Raw genomic sequence first — 14,261 nt, forward strand, 5'->3', positions numbered from 1 at the left:
TCATGATAAGTAAATACAATCAATACTTGAAAAAAGATAATTTAATGAAGAAAACATTTTTTTACAATGTCAATGGGCAAATTGGCAATGCTTTTCCTTGACCAGCTTGTCAATGTTGACATCAATGTTGGAAGGCAGAGCATTCTCGAGATGTTGGTTCGTAATCTGAGTTCTTGTCTTGGACTTCACATGCTTCATTCTGGAAAAGAACTGCTCACATAAGTACGTGCTTCCTAACAAAGTGCACATCTTCAAAGCATGCCGGCGAATATTAGGGAATGCATCCTCAGAAATGTAGTCTTTGTAAAATGTAAGCAAGGGCACATTGAATAATTTTTCTCTCAAAGAAAAATTGTTTTAGAGTTCTAGCAGCTCCATTTCGAGCCTAGGTTTCGGCAGCATTGACACTGAAAATTAATCTAAAGAAGACTGTTGGTTAAGAAAATCACTAAATCTCTCTTCGAACTCACTTTGCAACATGGCTAATTTTGTAGCGTATTCATCAAGAGACCAACAGTTGGACTCAGTGAGAAGCTGAAAATGAGTTAAGTCTTTATTTTTGCAAGTTGTGCCTCCCAAAGTTTGAGCTTGGCCACAAAAGCTTTGATGTGATCAAACAGATGTGTGCACATCAACTGGTGCACACATCAATTTGATGTGTGCACCAGTTGATCTTTGGATTGTAGCCACGTATTTAGCTCATTCATATGCAATAAGATGTCGGTCACAAAGGCAAAGTCTGTTATCCACTTTGGATCGTTGAATTCTGCAATCAGCTTCCACTTGGTTTGCATGAACTGCTGTATTTCGCTCCTTAAGTCAAACTCTTTTAAGAACCTTCCCTCTGCTCAACCAACGCACATCACTATAATAAACCACATTGCCATGATCTGCTTGGCACTCTTGGATTGTGATTGAATGATGATTCAATCCTCTTGCCCTAATAATGTTGATGACAGTCACAATAACTTTCATTACAATCTCAAATCCAATAGTTTTTGTGCACAAATCCTCCTGGTGGATTAAACAGTGGTAATGGATGAACACAACAAACCCTTTGTTCTTTCCCACCATAGCAGGGGCACCATCAGTTACCACACCCTCGAGGTTGGTTAAGCTTAGGTCGAAACACTGGAATGTTGTCTTGGCAGCTTCAAGAATCAGTGCCTTTCGTTTGTTCCCATCATAGGTACGAGCACTATCAGTTCTTCTGTCACACTGAATTGTTGATCAGTGCCACTGACAAAGATAGCCAGTTGTGCTGTATTCTTCACATCTGTGCTCTCACCTAAAGCAAGTGAATATGACATAAATTCAGACGACTGTTTTTTCAAAGTTCCTTCAATGTCATTGGCAAGTTCTTCGACACGTCATGCTACAGTTAGCCCAGACAAACTGTTTTTTAAACACTTCCTTATTATTTGGGCACAGAATATCCCCAGCAGCGATGGGACACTCTTTCACAAACTTGCCGTCCAAGAAGGTGTTTGATTTTATAGGAATTTTTTCAGTTATTACATAACTTACTTTGATGCACGCTTCGCTCTCTTCCCTCTGCCTTTTAAACGTACCCAGCTGGCATTTTAAATCAATTTGGAGATGGGTCACTTTGTTCACATGAAATCGCCCTTGAAGGTGATCGAAATTGGACACATGCTTTGTGTCGTTGTCTCATAGTGTCGTTTTATATTGTATTCTTTTGATACTGACACTGACTGATGACAAATTAAACACACTGGCTTATCGTCAATCGGCACAGAAAAGTACAAATTGGTCTACTTTTCATTAAAAACCCAACAAGAATCACTTAATTTACACTTTTTACTCATAGATGCCATAGTGATGGAAGGTGAACCTAAAAAATGATCCAAATGGCCATGTAATGTTTATTATCCACTGAATATGTCTCACACTAATGAAAAAAAAGTCTGGCAATATAAAACCACAATAGGCTATGGCTGACATGACGAACCTGCGTGCACTTATACACCAATATCACACTGTTCATGACTGAATGTGGATGAGATCCTCTTGAGATGTATCTGGAAGGCACTAGACAGTGCACTTCAACGAACTACTGCTTCAGCCATCTACCAGTGATGTTAGTACTAGTACTTAAGTACCTTGGAAGTTTATTTTCCACTTGGTTAGACTATAATAAATTTAGTTTAATCCTTTACCCAAGTGTAGGCAAACAAAGTTTGCGCCTGAAGTAGTTCAGGACTGAGGCAACTCATAGCAAAGGTGGACCAAACTCTCAATCACTCCTTGTCTCAGTATCTCCCATAATGCAAAGCACATCTCCTTGCAGACATGTATAATGCTATGCTTATGAGAGGTCATAAGTAAATATGACCTCTCCATTGCTTCTGCCTTAGTATCATCACTTCTGGGTCTGCCTCCCACTGACAAGACCTCAATAAAGGCCAAAACCGGTCTGGGTAGTGGCCCATCCATTAATGCATAGCATTATACATGTTTGCAATGAGATGTGCTTTGTATTATGGGAGATACTGAGACAAGGAGTGATCGAGAGCTTGGTCCACCTTTGCTATGAGTTGCCTCAGTCCTGAACTACTTCAGGCGCAAACTTTGTTTGCCTACACTTGGTAAAGGATAAAGGATTAAACTAAATTTATTATACTTAAGTACCACTTGGTGCTGGTAGATGGCTGAAGAAGCATGTCTATTTAATATTTATTTTTATAGTATTTTATGTAAAATATCAAATGCACAATGTTCCTTGTGAATCTGGAAAGCATCTTACAATTCGAAATACTGCAGTATAGCTTTGTGGCCTATGGACTTCATTGAAATTATTTTTTATTTAATCTCGTTTTAATGTTAAGTAGTTATTTTCTCAAAATGGTCGGCAGGCCACAGGTGGCCTGTGTGCCATGCGTTGAAGATTCCTGGTGTAGATGATGCAATTCGCTGTATTTGTTTGTAGTGTGTAGAGTTTGTAGAGTTGTAGAGTGGGTGTCCTCCCCTGATGGTCCTTGGAGGTGTCACGTAATAATATTAATAATAAAAACTGATTCTCTTCTAATTTTTTTTTACTTTTCAACTAAAAATTCTTACCCATTACAGATTAGTACTTTTTCAAAACATGTATATATAAGTGAATAACAAAGCCTGAATAATAAGCTAGGCAACATCAAAACACTTAACAAGATTAGCTATATACTTTTCACAAGGCTAATGAAGCACATATACAGAATGCATTAGTGCTATAAAAGACACACACACAAGGAAATGCAAAATTTGCCTTGGATGCAGCAATTACATTCAGAAGATACCTATTATGATGTGACATCAACACATCTATGGATGGAACTAACATGGAATATGCATCCAAAGGCAAATGAGCTTAGTGAAGAATGAAATTGAAACGCCAGACATACCAAACTTTTTTACTTTTAAAGTATACTTACTGTGTATTTTTAAAATTCTCCACTGATCAGTGGTAGGATCTTCTGAACATGCTGTTCATGTCATAAAGAAATAATCTTGCAGCCATGTCTCAGGAGTTTATCAAATTTCTTGTAATTGCAATTTGTCCTAATCTGGACAAACATGGCAGACCCATTGCAAAAATACATTTCTGAACATCTTATAATGAACTCAAAAACACAAAAAATAAATCTGGCTTTGCTGAATTTGGAATTAACAATATGTCACAAGATTTCATGTAAAGAAGCTTAAATTACTACACAGAAACAATCAGAAATTCAAACATCTCTTCAAACAAGGTGCTGATTTATTTATTTAATCATCCAAACCCAACTCAAGGGTGGAATGTCTATGCTCAAAATTTGGAAAACTGCTATCAATAACTGTATTTGTATATACATGCACACACAATCAACCCTTATCAGATTCTAATAGTATAATATTTACACAGCACTCTTGCAAATGCATGCCAAAAGATACAATTCCCCATGTGTGCATTGTTGTTTTTGAATTTCCTATTATTCACTTTCTAACACTGCAGATCATTTATTAAACATTTCTTATAGTGCATATAAGTTTGTTACCATACTTTCAAAAAAGCCAGACAAAAATATGATAGGCAATATGATAGGAGATAGCATAAATTAACAAATAAACAGTATTTTGTTTAATGTATATCAAGTATTACAGAAAGCAGTTCCCAGAGAAACTATCAACCATATTAGCAACAAATAAAGCACTTCATACTTTTGAGATTTGTAATAACATTATAAGATATGTTACTTACCTTTGCTAGCTGTGCATGAGTCTTGTTATAAACTGATGCTGATAAATCATTCCCTCCTAGGAGAAAATCCAACATTAAATCCCATGATGTGTCAAGTGACAGAACTAATATTTATTAATAAATAATCCCAGTTTATTTTAAATATATACTAATTATGGTTCCAATGGCATATTTGGTTTAACCACGCTACTGGCCAAGACGTCTATAGAAGTCGAGGTTATCATGGATGCAAAATGCATATTAAAATTGATACCATCGATGTTACATTGAAATATATGATGGCTACGAAGCGTATAAAGATGCATATTTTATCCATAATGGCCGGTTAGGTAGTTAATGCATGTCCTAGATTATTGTTTTTATAACTGGAGTAATCCACTAACACAAGTGAATAAGTAAACACAAACTGCGTTGTCAAGAATATTAGACAATATCTATTGACAGAGATACTGCCTAATTAAAATTGATACCATCGATGTTACATTGAAATATATGATGGCTATGAAGCGTATAAAGATGCATATTTTATCCATAATGGCCGGTTAGGTAGTTAATGCATGTCCTAGATTATTGTTTTTATAACTGGAGTAATCCACTAACACAAGTGAATAAGTAAACACAAACTGCGTTGTCAAGAATATTAGACAATATCTATTGACAGAGATACTGCCTAATAATAGTGACGGATGAAACTGAATATTCATGAAGTGAAGGATCCAGCATGCATCCCAGTAATTATTAGTGGAATTATTTTTGCAATATTTAACAACCTTATGGTTTATCCAAGCTCTGAATTAAAAGTACGGCTGCAACAATGCAATTCATACATTTACATTAGGCAACATTTTTCTCATCTTATTCAATGGCACATCTGCAAGATTTCTGTTCAAAACACAGATAAGTCATTAGTAAGTTGTTCCAACAGAAAAATGTCCATCAATTCATGTGGGGGGGGGGGGAGCACATTACTGCCGATGGCATTTTCAGAATGATCCAAAATGCAAGGATATCAAGGGAGCAAAAGTAAATTTAATCTATTTTATTTAATAGCAAAAGTAAATCTGAGAAGTATCAAAGCAGAACAACTTTCAGATGTAAGATACAGACTAGATATAATATGAAAATATGGAAGAACTGAGAGTTTATTGACTACAGTATTCTGGATGGTGCCATTTTCACATTGGTTCAGAGTACAAGAACATACAGTGAAAAACAGTAAAGAATCAAAGTCAAGCAAATTAGAGGCAAACAGAACTAACAAATACCAGGGTGGCTCGCAAGTCATGAAGGGGGTTTAAAATGTGCAGAACTTTTTAACTTTTTCATTTTTATTGTTTTCAGGTATTTTAAGAAACATTTGGGAAATTAATCGTGGAAAAGTTCACAACCCAACAACAAATTAAAATCATGCAATTTTATTTTGAAAATCAGACACTAAGGCACATTTTTGGTGAGTGAATAATTTTGTGAAGATAGGCAATTAACTGGCCATCAGATTCTCTAGATATGATGGCTCCTGACTTCTTCCTATGGGTTACCCGAAGGAGAGCATTTGTGTAGAAATTAAGGCGCTGCAGAAAGATTAACAGCTGTCATGGAACATGCTGTAGAAAGGGAGTCTTTGTGAAGCCAAAAATGGAAGCCATTTATGTATGTGGTTTTTCATAACTAATAAAAAAATCTCCAGGTTCTGTATTACATTATAACAAACAAACAAATAAATTACTTAAATATAAAGAGCCAATAGGCTTCATTTTAGCGATATAAACATTAATCAAATTAAGAGGATATTAAATCCCACATTGTTTTAAAACCGAATAAGAAACTCAAAGATTGGAATCAGAGAGTTTCATGCCGAATATAGTAAACTATAAAAGTATCGGCGGTTTACTAGCGTGAGCTAATGCAAGTAGTCCTAGTACATAGTACAATCTCAGGCAACTCATTGCAAAGGTGGGGAAAGTTCTGATCGCTAATCTTGGTATTTTCCATAATGTAAAAAAACACATTTCCTAGGAAATGTATGCTGTTATTACATTATGGTGGGAGGTCACTACCCAGACCGGTTTCAGCCTTTTTTGAGGTTTCATCAGTGAGTAGCTAGACCAAATAGATACCAAAGGGTATAGCGAGTTGTCAAACAGGTGCAACCATTAAGTTACTTAAATATAAAGAGCCAATAGGCTTCATTTTGGCGATATAAACATTATTAAATTAAGGGGATATTAAATCCCACATTGTTTTAAAACCGAATAAGAAACTCAAAGATTGGAATCAGAGAGTTTCATGCCAAATATAGTAAACTATAAAAGTATCGGCGGTTTACTAGCGTGAGCTAATGCAAGTAGTCCTGGTACGTAGTACAATCTTTTTGCTATACCCTTTGGTATCTATTTGGTCTAGCTACTCACTGATGAAGCCTCAAAAAAGGCTGAAACCGGCCTGGGTAGTGACCTCCCACTACAATGTAATAACAGCACACATTTCCTAGGAAATGTGTTTTTACATTATGGAGAATACCAAGATTAGTGATCAGAACTTTCCCCACCTTTGCAACTAGTTATCTGAGATTGTACTACGTACTAGGACTACTTGCATTAGCTCATGCTAGTAAACCGCTGATACTTTTATAGTTTACTATATTCGGCATGAAACTCTCCGATTCCAATCTTTGAGTTTCTTATTCGGTTTTAGAACAATGTGGGATTTAATATCCCCTTAATTTGAATAAACAAATAAATAATAAATAAGCAAATTATTAAATGTTTAAACCTCTTTGCAACTCATGGGCAACCCTGTAGAAATGTTATTGGAGATAAAAAATAAAAATAAATGTTTGAAAACAAAAATAAAACCTTAAAGATCCAGTGACAAAATGTGAAGAAATCTAACTGATTCAGTCAGTGAGGCAAACCTATTTTTTTTTTCCTTTTTTGGTGCTGCAAACACAAAACACCAGAATTTTGTGGCAAACTCAAGAAGTTAAAGAGGAAGTCCTGGAAAAGAAATCATATTAAAAGTTCCTAGCAAGTTAAGTCAACAGGTGCACTCAAAAAATAAAGGGAGCAATGTAAGAAAGCAAGGATCTATGTAAAAGTAACTAAACAAAAACAAAACGGTGGCAAAAAACAATGCAAGAAGAAAGCAGCCAGAGTCCAATAACAATATCTGAGGTAGAAAAAATAACACATCAGAAAACTTATCATTTTCTGATGTGTTATTTAGGGCTACTAGAATTGATAATATCACACTGAATATACTCAAACATGGAAGCATAAGTTTTATAGTGTAGTAAGTAATTTAGAAGACCTAGTAAGAAGAATAAATTCCAGATAACTGGAAAAGCCATTTTAGAACCTCTACAAAAATAGAAATAAAAACTGAATGTGGGAATTATGGAAGAAATGATAATTACAGAAGATTGTTCCAAGTAGGATTTATGCAAGCATACATGAGAAGAGGCTAAGAAAACTTTGGGGGAAGGATTCAGACAAAATTAAGGAACGCATAAAGAGAGGTTTTTACTATAAGACAAATATTCAAGAAATCATGGTAAGATAACATTTGCCCAGTACAAGTTTTTTGGACTATATAACTAAACTGAATAACTGCTGTAAGAAATTTTGTAGGAAAATTAGTAATAAAAAGACAAACTATGAAAAACACGAACTTCATTCTCAATGTAAGAAATTTCGTAGGAAAATTAGTAATAAAAAGACAAACTATGAAAAACACGAACTTCATTCTCAATGAAGAACCCTAGGATAAGGAACATATTTCAGCTATTTAACCATAATTTTAGTGAAGATTGGAAATTAAATATGGAAACAAAGAACAGACAAAGCTAATATAGTGTAAGTAATCATCATCAAATTCTTGACATGTACTCTTATGGGTGTACAGGATATTATGTAGTACTAAATAAAAAAGTTACACCCTTACTAACTGCTGATCAACAGTTTTCCTCCAAATTAATCCGTTATCTGTCAAGACTCCAACATTATCAGATGTTATACTTATATCTTCTAAGGCATTTGTTACTGTGTCTTACATCTTGGTCTTACTCTGCGTGCGTCGAAGCCTGGACAGAGGGACGAATTTCTGATGATTGGAGTAGAGCTCTAATAGTACCCATATATAAAAAGGGAAATAAAACTGAATGTGAGAATTACAGAGGTATTTCCCTGAGTGTTCTGGGCAAGATCTATGCAAGTATACTTGAGAAACGGTTGAGAAGAATTGTGGAAGAAAAGCTTGATGAAGAACAAGCTGGATTCAGGCCAAATAGAGGCTGTCAGGATCAGATCTTCACTTGATGACAAATAGTTGAGAAAGCATGGGAATATAACAAAGATCTGTATTTAAGTTTTGTCGATCTGGAAAAGGCATATGACGAGGTGCCAAGAGAGAAGCTATTCAATACGCTACAGTTATATGGTGTCAATGGGGCATTATATCAAGCAATACTTAGTCTGTATTTGAGTTGTAAGTCGGCAGTTAGAATTGAAGGAAGTACAGGTAGATGGTTTAATGTTAAATCTGGTGTGAGACAAGGATGTACATTATCCCCTCTCTTATTCATTATCTATACGGATCACATTATGAAGGAAATTGGTATTAAACATGATATCAGAATTGGAGATGTTAATGTCAGTTCTTTGCTTTATGCGGACGATGTTATACTTCTAAATAAATCTGCTACAAGTTTGCAAGAGTCCCTGACTAAATTGAATAACTGTTGTAATAGATATGGTATGAAGGTCAGCATTAAAAAGACAAAGACAACAAAAATAGGTAGAATTGTTGAAAATGTCAATTGTGTTGTGAACGGGGAACCTGTGGAACAAGTAAAACATTTCAGCTACTTAGGCACGATTTGTACTGAAGATGGTAAATTAAATATGGAAATAGACAACAGAATCAACAAAGCTGGTATGGTAGGAAGTCAATTGAATAAATTCATATGGAATAAGAGAGAAATTAGTCAAAACACTAAATTAGCTGCATACAAGACAGTGTTCAAACCAGTTTTAACTTATAGATCTGAGAGCTGGGTCAGAAGTAAAACACTTAACCAAAGACTAGAGACCGCAGATATGAGAGTCCTGAGAAAGATCAGAGGTGTGAACAGATGGCATTAATGTCAATATCATATTAAAAATGAGGATATTAGAAAAGAACTTGACATTGTCGGCATCCAGGAATGCATTAGCAGAGCTAATCTCAGGTGGAATGGTCACTTAAACAGAATGGACGAGGAAAGATTAGCAAAACAAGTGCCAGGTTGGCAGGAAAACGACCCAGAGGAAGACCAAGATATATGTGGATTGATGTGGTACAAAGTGCCTTAGAAGATAGAAATATAAGATCTGATAATGTCGGAGTCTTGACAAGTAACAAACTGATTTGGAGGAAAATTGTAGATAGGAAGTTAGTAATGATGTAATTTTTTTCATGTAGTACTATCATATCCTGTACACCCCATCAGGAATTTGATTATGATGATGATGACCATTTGAGATTAACTCTGCTAACAATGGCAAGTTCTTCCCACATTTTTAATAGTGCAATTGATGACATCTGCTCATTCCACTAATCTTTCTCAGAACGCTCTTATCTTAGTTTTTAGTCTTTGATCGTGTTTTATTTCTAACCCAACTCACAGATCCATAAGTTAAAATTGGTTCGAACACCATCTTGGGTAGAGCTAATTTACTGTTTTGACTAATTTTTTTCTTATTCCGTATAAATTTATTAGCCTTACTAATTCTATTGCCTACTTCCATATTTAATTTGCAAACTTCACTAAAAATTGTGCCTAAATAGCTGAAATGTTTTACTTGTTCTATAGGTTTTCCATTCACGACGCAGTTGATATTTTCAATGTTTCAGCCTATCTACATTTTCATTATCTGATTTTCATACCATATTTATTACAACAGTTATTCAATTTAGTCAGCGAATATTGCAGATTTGTGTTGGACTTATTCAGAAGTATATCATCTGCATGAAATAAAGAGCTAAGATTAACATCAGCAATTCTGATATCAGGTTTAATACTGCTTTCCTTCATAATGTGATCCATATCTGCAGAAGCAGTAAGAGTTAGGCAGGGATGAAAAAAGAAAGAAGCAGGTGATCTGAAAGAATAATAAAGATCAACCAAACAAAGTCCATAACAAGTCTGAAGAGATTCGGACTTGTTATGAACTTGGAAAAAGCAAAGACAATGGTATTTGGTGAGAAAAACATGAAACAAAAGATACAAGTGGATGGAACTGATATAAAATATGTAGAACAGTTCACATATTTGGGAAGTAAAATGACATATGATTTGGACTGTAAAAAATAAAAAAAAATAAAATAAAGATCAGGATTGCAAAGGGAAGAACAAATCTGAAGGCTATGGATAACATCTAGAAAAGTAAAGTGATCAGCCTGCAAACAAAACTAAAAGTACTAGAAACATGCATCTTTAGTGCCATACTGTATGGAACTGAAACATGGGTAATAAATAAGGAATCAAAAAAAAAGAATTTTGACATTTGAAAGAACTTGTTACAGGAAGATTCTAAGAATAGGATGGATACAGAAAATCACAAATGAAGAGCTCTATTGAAAGATACAACCAAAAGAGAATCTAATGCAGAAGATTGTAAAACGGAAGCTGCAATTATTTGGATACATCTGTAGAATGAGTGAGGACCGGAAGATAAAGACATTTATGTTCGATATTGGATGGTTTAAATTTTCTGTATGGTCTACTTCTTGACCATACAGAGAATGGATAGACGACATAAAAGACCGGTGTGGAATGGGTGTATAAAAACTGTGACACTGTGCACTGGACAAAGAAAGGTGGAAGAAAATAGTGAAGGAGGCATCAGAACCAACAGGCAGTGAGCCCATGGTTTGTGATGATGACCGAACAAACAAGAAAAACAAGTTAAGGAGAAAATTATGTATGGATACTCAATAATCAGGGTAGTACTTAAATTGTGTTCCTGAGTGCAAAAATTCACAATATTAGACACGTCATCCAGCAAAAAGGAAAGTCAAAGGAAATTATTGTCTTGGTTGGTACCAATGATTTGAGATGCGAGAAGTATTTTATGAGGGAGGATGTAAAGGAGTTGTTAGAAGAGGCAAAACTGAAGAGCAAGAAGGTGAAGATTTTAAGTCTCCTACCATGCTATGATAGAGACGAAATGAGGAGGCGGGCATTGATAGCCAATGAGTCTATATGTATATTGTGCAAAAGAAATGATGTAGAATTTGTGAATCTGTGGTATCTGTTTGACAGAAAGAAGGATTTGTACAATGCAGATGGACTGCATCTGAATGGTTTTGTATTTGATGTCTGGAGAGAGCTTTGTTCATCAAGCATGCTGATGTACAAATTCAGGGAAACTTAAGCAATCAGGGTGGAAGCAAGTGAGCTTGTGTGAAGGCAACCATGTAGTGAGTGAGTGAGTGTGAGAATGACCAAGTGAGGAATCTAGTCTCTCAAGCAAATATATTGAATTGGTTAGTCAATTCAGAAAGTAAAGGTGGGTGCAGAAATAAAGGGATGTTGCCGTTTTTATATACTAATGCCAGAAGTATCAGGAACAAGAAAGACGAGTTTTTGGTATTGATTAGTGCAACCTCGCCTTGTTATGAACTTGGAAAAAACAAAGACAATGGTATTTGTCAGTTCTATAGTTATAGGTTAGTAATAGTAAGATTTGGCTAACAGCAGATGATGTAGTTACAGGGATTGAATGTGAAGGGTTTAGTATTTTCAGGGAAGAAAGAGAAGACAGGATGGGGGAAGGAGTACTGTTGATGATAGCAGATGAATTGCAATCAAAAAGAATAGGAGACAGGTGGGAGGGTGGCTGTTCATTTGAAGCAATCTGGTGTGGAATTAAGACCGGTAAGAAAATATACAGTTGGTTGTTGCTATAGGCCAGGGAATTCCACAGATGATCTGGAAGACATGCATTGCCAAATTAGTACAAGTGATTATTATGGGGGACTTCAATTATGGAGATATAGATTGGAAGGAAGAAAGATCACATGGGAGAAAGGAACTAGTATTTACACATCTGCTAAGAGATAACCCACTTAAGGCAGCCTGTGATGGATGGGACTAGGGGTGGGAGTATTGGACCTGGTCATAGGATCAAAAGAGCTATCCATAACCAAGCTGACAACATTGCCAGGAATTGGTGAAAGTGACCATATGGTCTTAACTTGGGAAATTGTAAAACATGAGGAATATTCTATCAAGAAGGGGTATTTGTGGAACTACAAGGCATTTGATTATGACATGCTTAGGAAAAAGTTTAAATCTGTACCATTGCATAAAACACTACAGGGTAAGGTTAGCAGTGCATGGGATATAGTTAAGGGTCATCTAGAGGAAGCAGGATTAAATGGTATACCTAGGGTAAGGAGGGTTAATCGGAGTTAGATGGATGAATAATATCATTAAGCACTAGCTGCAGAAGAAGAAAATGCTGTGGAGGGTATATAAAGAGAAAGGTGACTGGCAAACTCATTAACAGTACAAGGCTCAGGCAAGAAAGGGGACCAGCATGGCAAGGAAGGCAAAATCAGATTATGAAAAGAATTCAGCAGAGTAGGCCAAAGGAAATCCCAAAGAGTTCTTTCATTATGTTGCAAGTAAGAGGAAGAATAACTATGGAAGATTAACCTAAGTGAGTGATGATGGTCATGAGAAGACAGAAGTGGATAAAATAGTTGAGTTACTGAGTAACCACTTTAAGAGTATATATATATCGTCCTAGTGAGGTTATTGCTTTAACCTATGTGACAGACACTGATGTGGAAACAGAGGTAAATGAAATGGAGGTCCTTACGATATTGCAGAATCTCAATGTAAATACAGCCATGAAATTAGAGGGGATATCAGCTAGGGTTTTGCGAGAGTGCAAGGGAACTGGCAATGCCTTTGACTAAGCTGTTTATTTTAAGTCTCAGTTCTATTCGAGTTCCAAGGGAGTGGAAAGAGGGCAAAATTATTCCTTTACATAAGGGAGGTTCTAAGATTACAGTAGCAAATTATAGAACAATCAGTATCTCAGGGTGTGGTGGTAAAAGTATTAGAAAAGTTGGTAAAAAAGAGAATTCAAAAATGGGTATATAAAAATATGATACTGTATGAGGATTAACATGGCTTTGTGAATGGTCGGTCATGCGTTGGTAATTTACTAACTTTTTATAATAGAGTAACAGCTCGGTTGGATAAAGGAAATGGCTACACAATTTTGCCAAGGTATTTGACAGAATACCACATGAAACACTGTTACGCAAATTAGAACAAATGGGGATGGATATGACACTGGTTAAGTAGATAAGAGGGTGGCTGCTGGACAGATATCAAAAAGTGGTATATGGAGGGGCAGAATTGAGGTGAAAGCAGGTGACTAGTGGTGTGCCACGCCACGAGGTTCAGTGCTGAGACCATTGATGTTTAATTTATACATAAAAGATATATGAAATATTCAGTTGTTTGCTGATGATGCAAAATTAGGTAGAGTAATAGTTAATCAAGGTGATGTGGAAAGCTTGCAGGATGATTTAAACAAGCTGTCAGTACGGACAAAAGATAATGAGTGTTAGTCATTATCTTAATGTCGAGAAATGTAAATTTATGCACTTTGGGATAAATGGATTACAAGCTGTTTATCACATTGATGGCACTGTAATCCAGGAAATAGATGAAGATAGAGATTTAGAGAAGAGGAAGAATAACCTAAGTGAGTGATGATGGTCATGACGAGACAGAAGTGGATAAAATAGTTTGGTTACTGAGTGACCACTTTACGAGTATATATCATCCTAGTGAGGTTATTGCTTTAACCTATGTGACAGACAGTGATGTGGAAACAGAGGTAAATGAAATGGCATAGCCACTCGGCTATGTGCTTCACAACCATATGCCTGGGAAAATATTGTCCTGGGTTCGATTCCCATAGCTGACATAAGGAGCTTAGGATCTTTCTCAGACATA

The 14,261-nt window shown here is 35.7% G+C and overlaps 1 protein-coding gene across 5 annotated transcripts in view; it reads right to left on the reverse strand.

The window, feature by feature from the left end:
- lig (ubiquitin-associated protein-like lingerer) overlaps positions 1-14,261 on the reverse strand; it is a 465,599-nt gene that overhangs the window by 10,757 nt on the left and 440,581 nt on the right. For all 5 annotated transcript variants that reach the window (XM_090403755.1, XM_090403757.1, XM_090403754.1 and 2 more), the window contains one exon: positions 4,241-4,296. In XM_090403755.1, the coding sequence (XP_090259881.1) occupies positions 4,241-4,296 (56 nt within the window). The remainder of the gene's footprint in view (positions 1-4,240; positions 4,297-14,261) is intronic.

This window comes from Typopeltis vanoorti, chromosome 14, assembly GCF_054136105.1.
Source record: "Typopeltis vanoorti isolate ZY-2024b chromosome 14, IOZ_Tvanoo_1.0, whole genome shotgun sequence".
Lineage (NCBI taxonomy): Eukaryota > Metazoa > Arthropoda > Arachnida > Uropygi > Thelyphonidae > Typopeltis > Typopeltis vanoorti.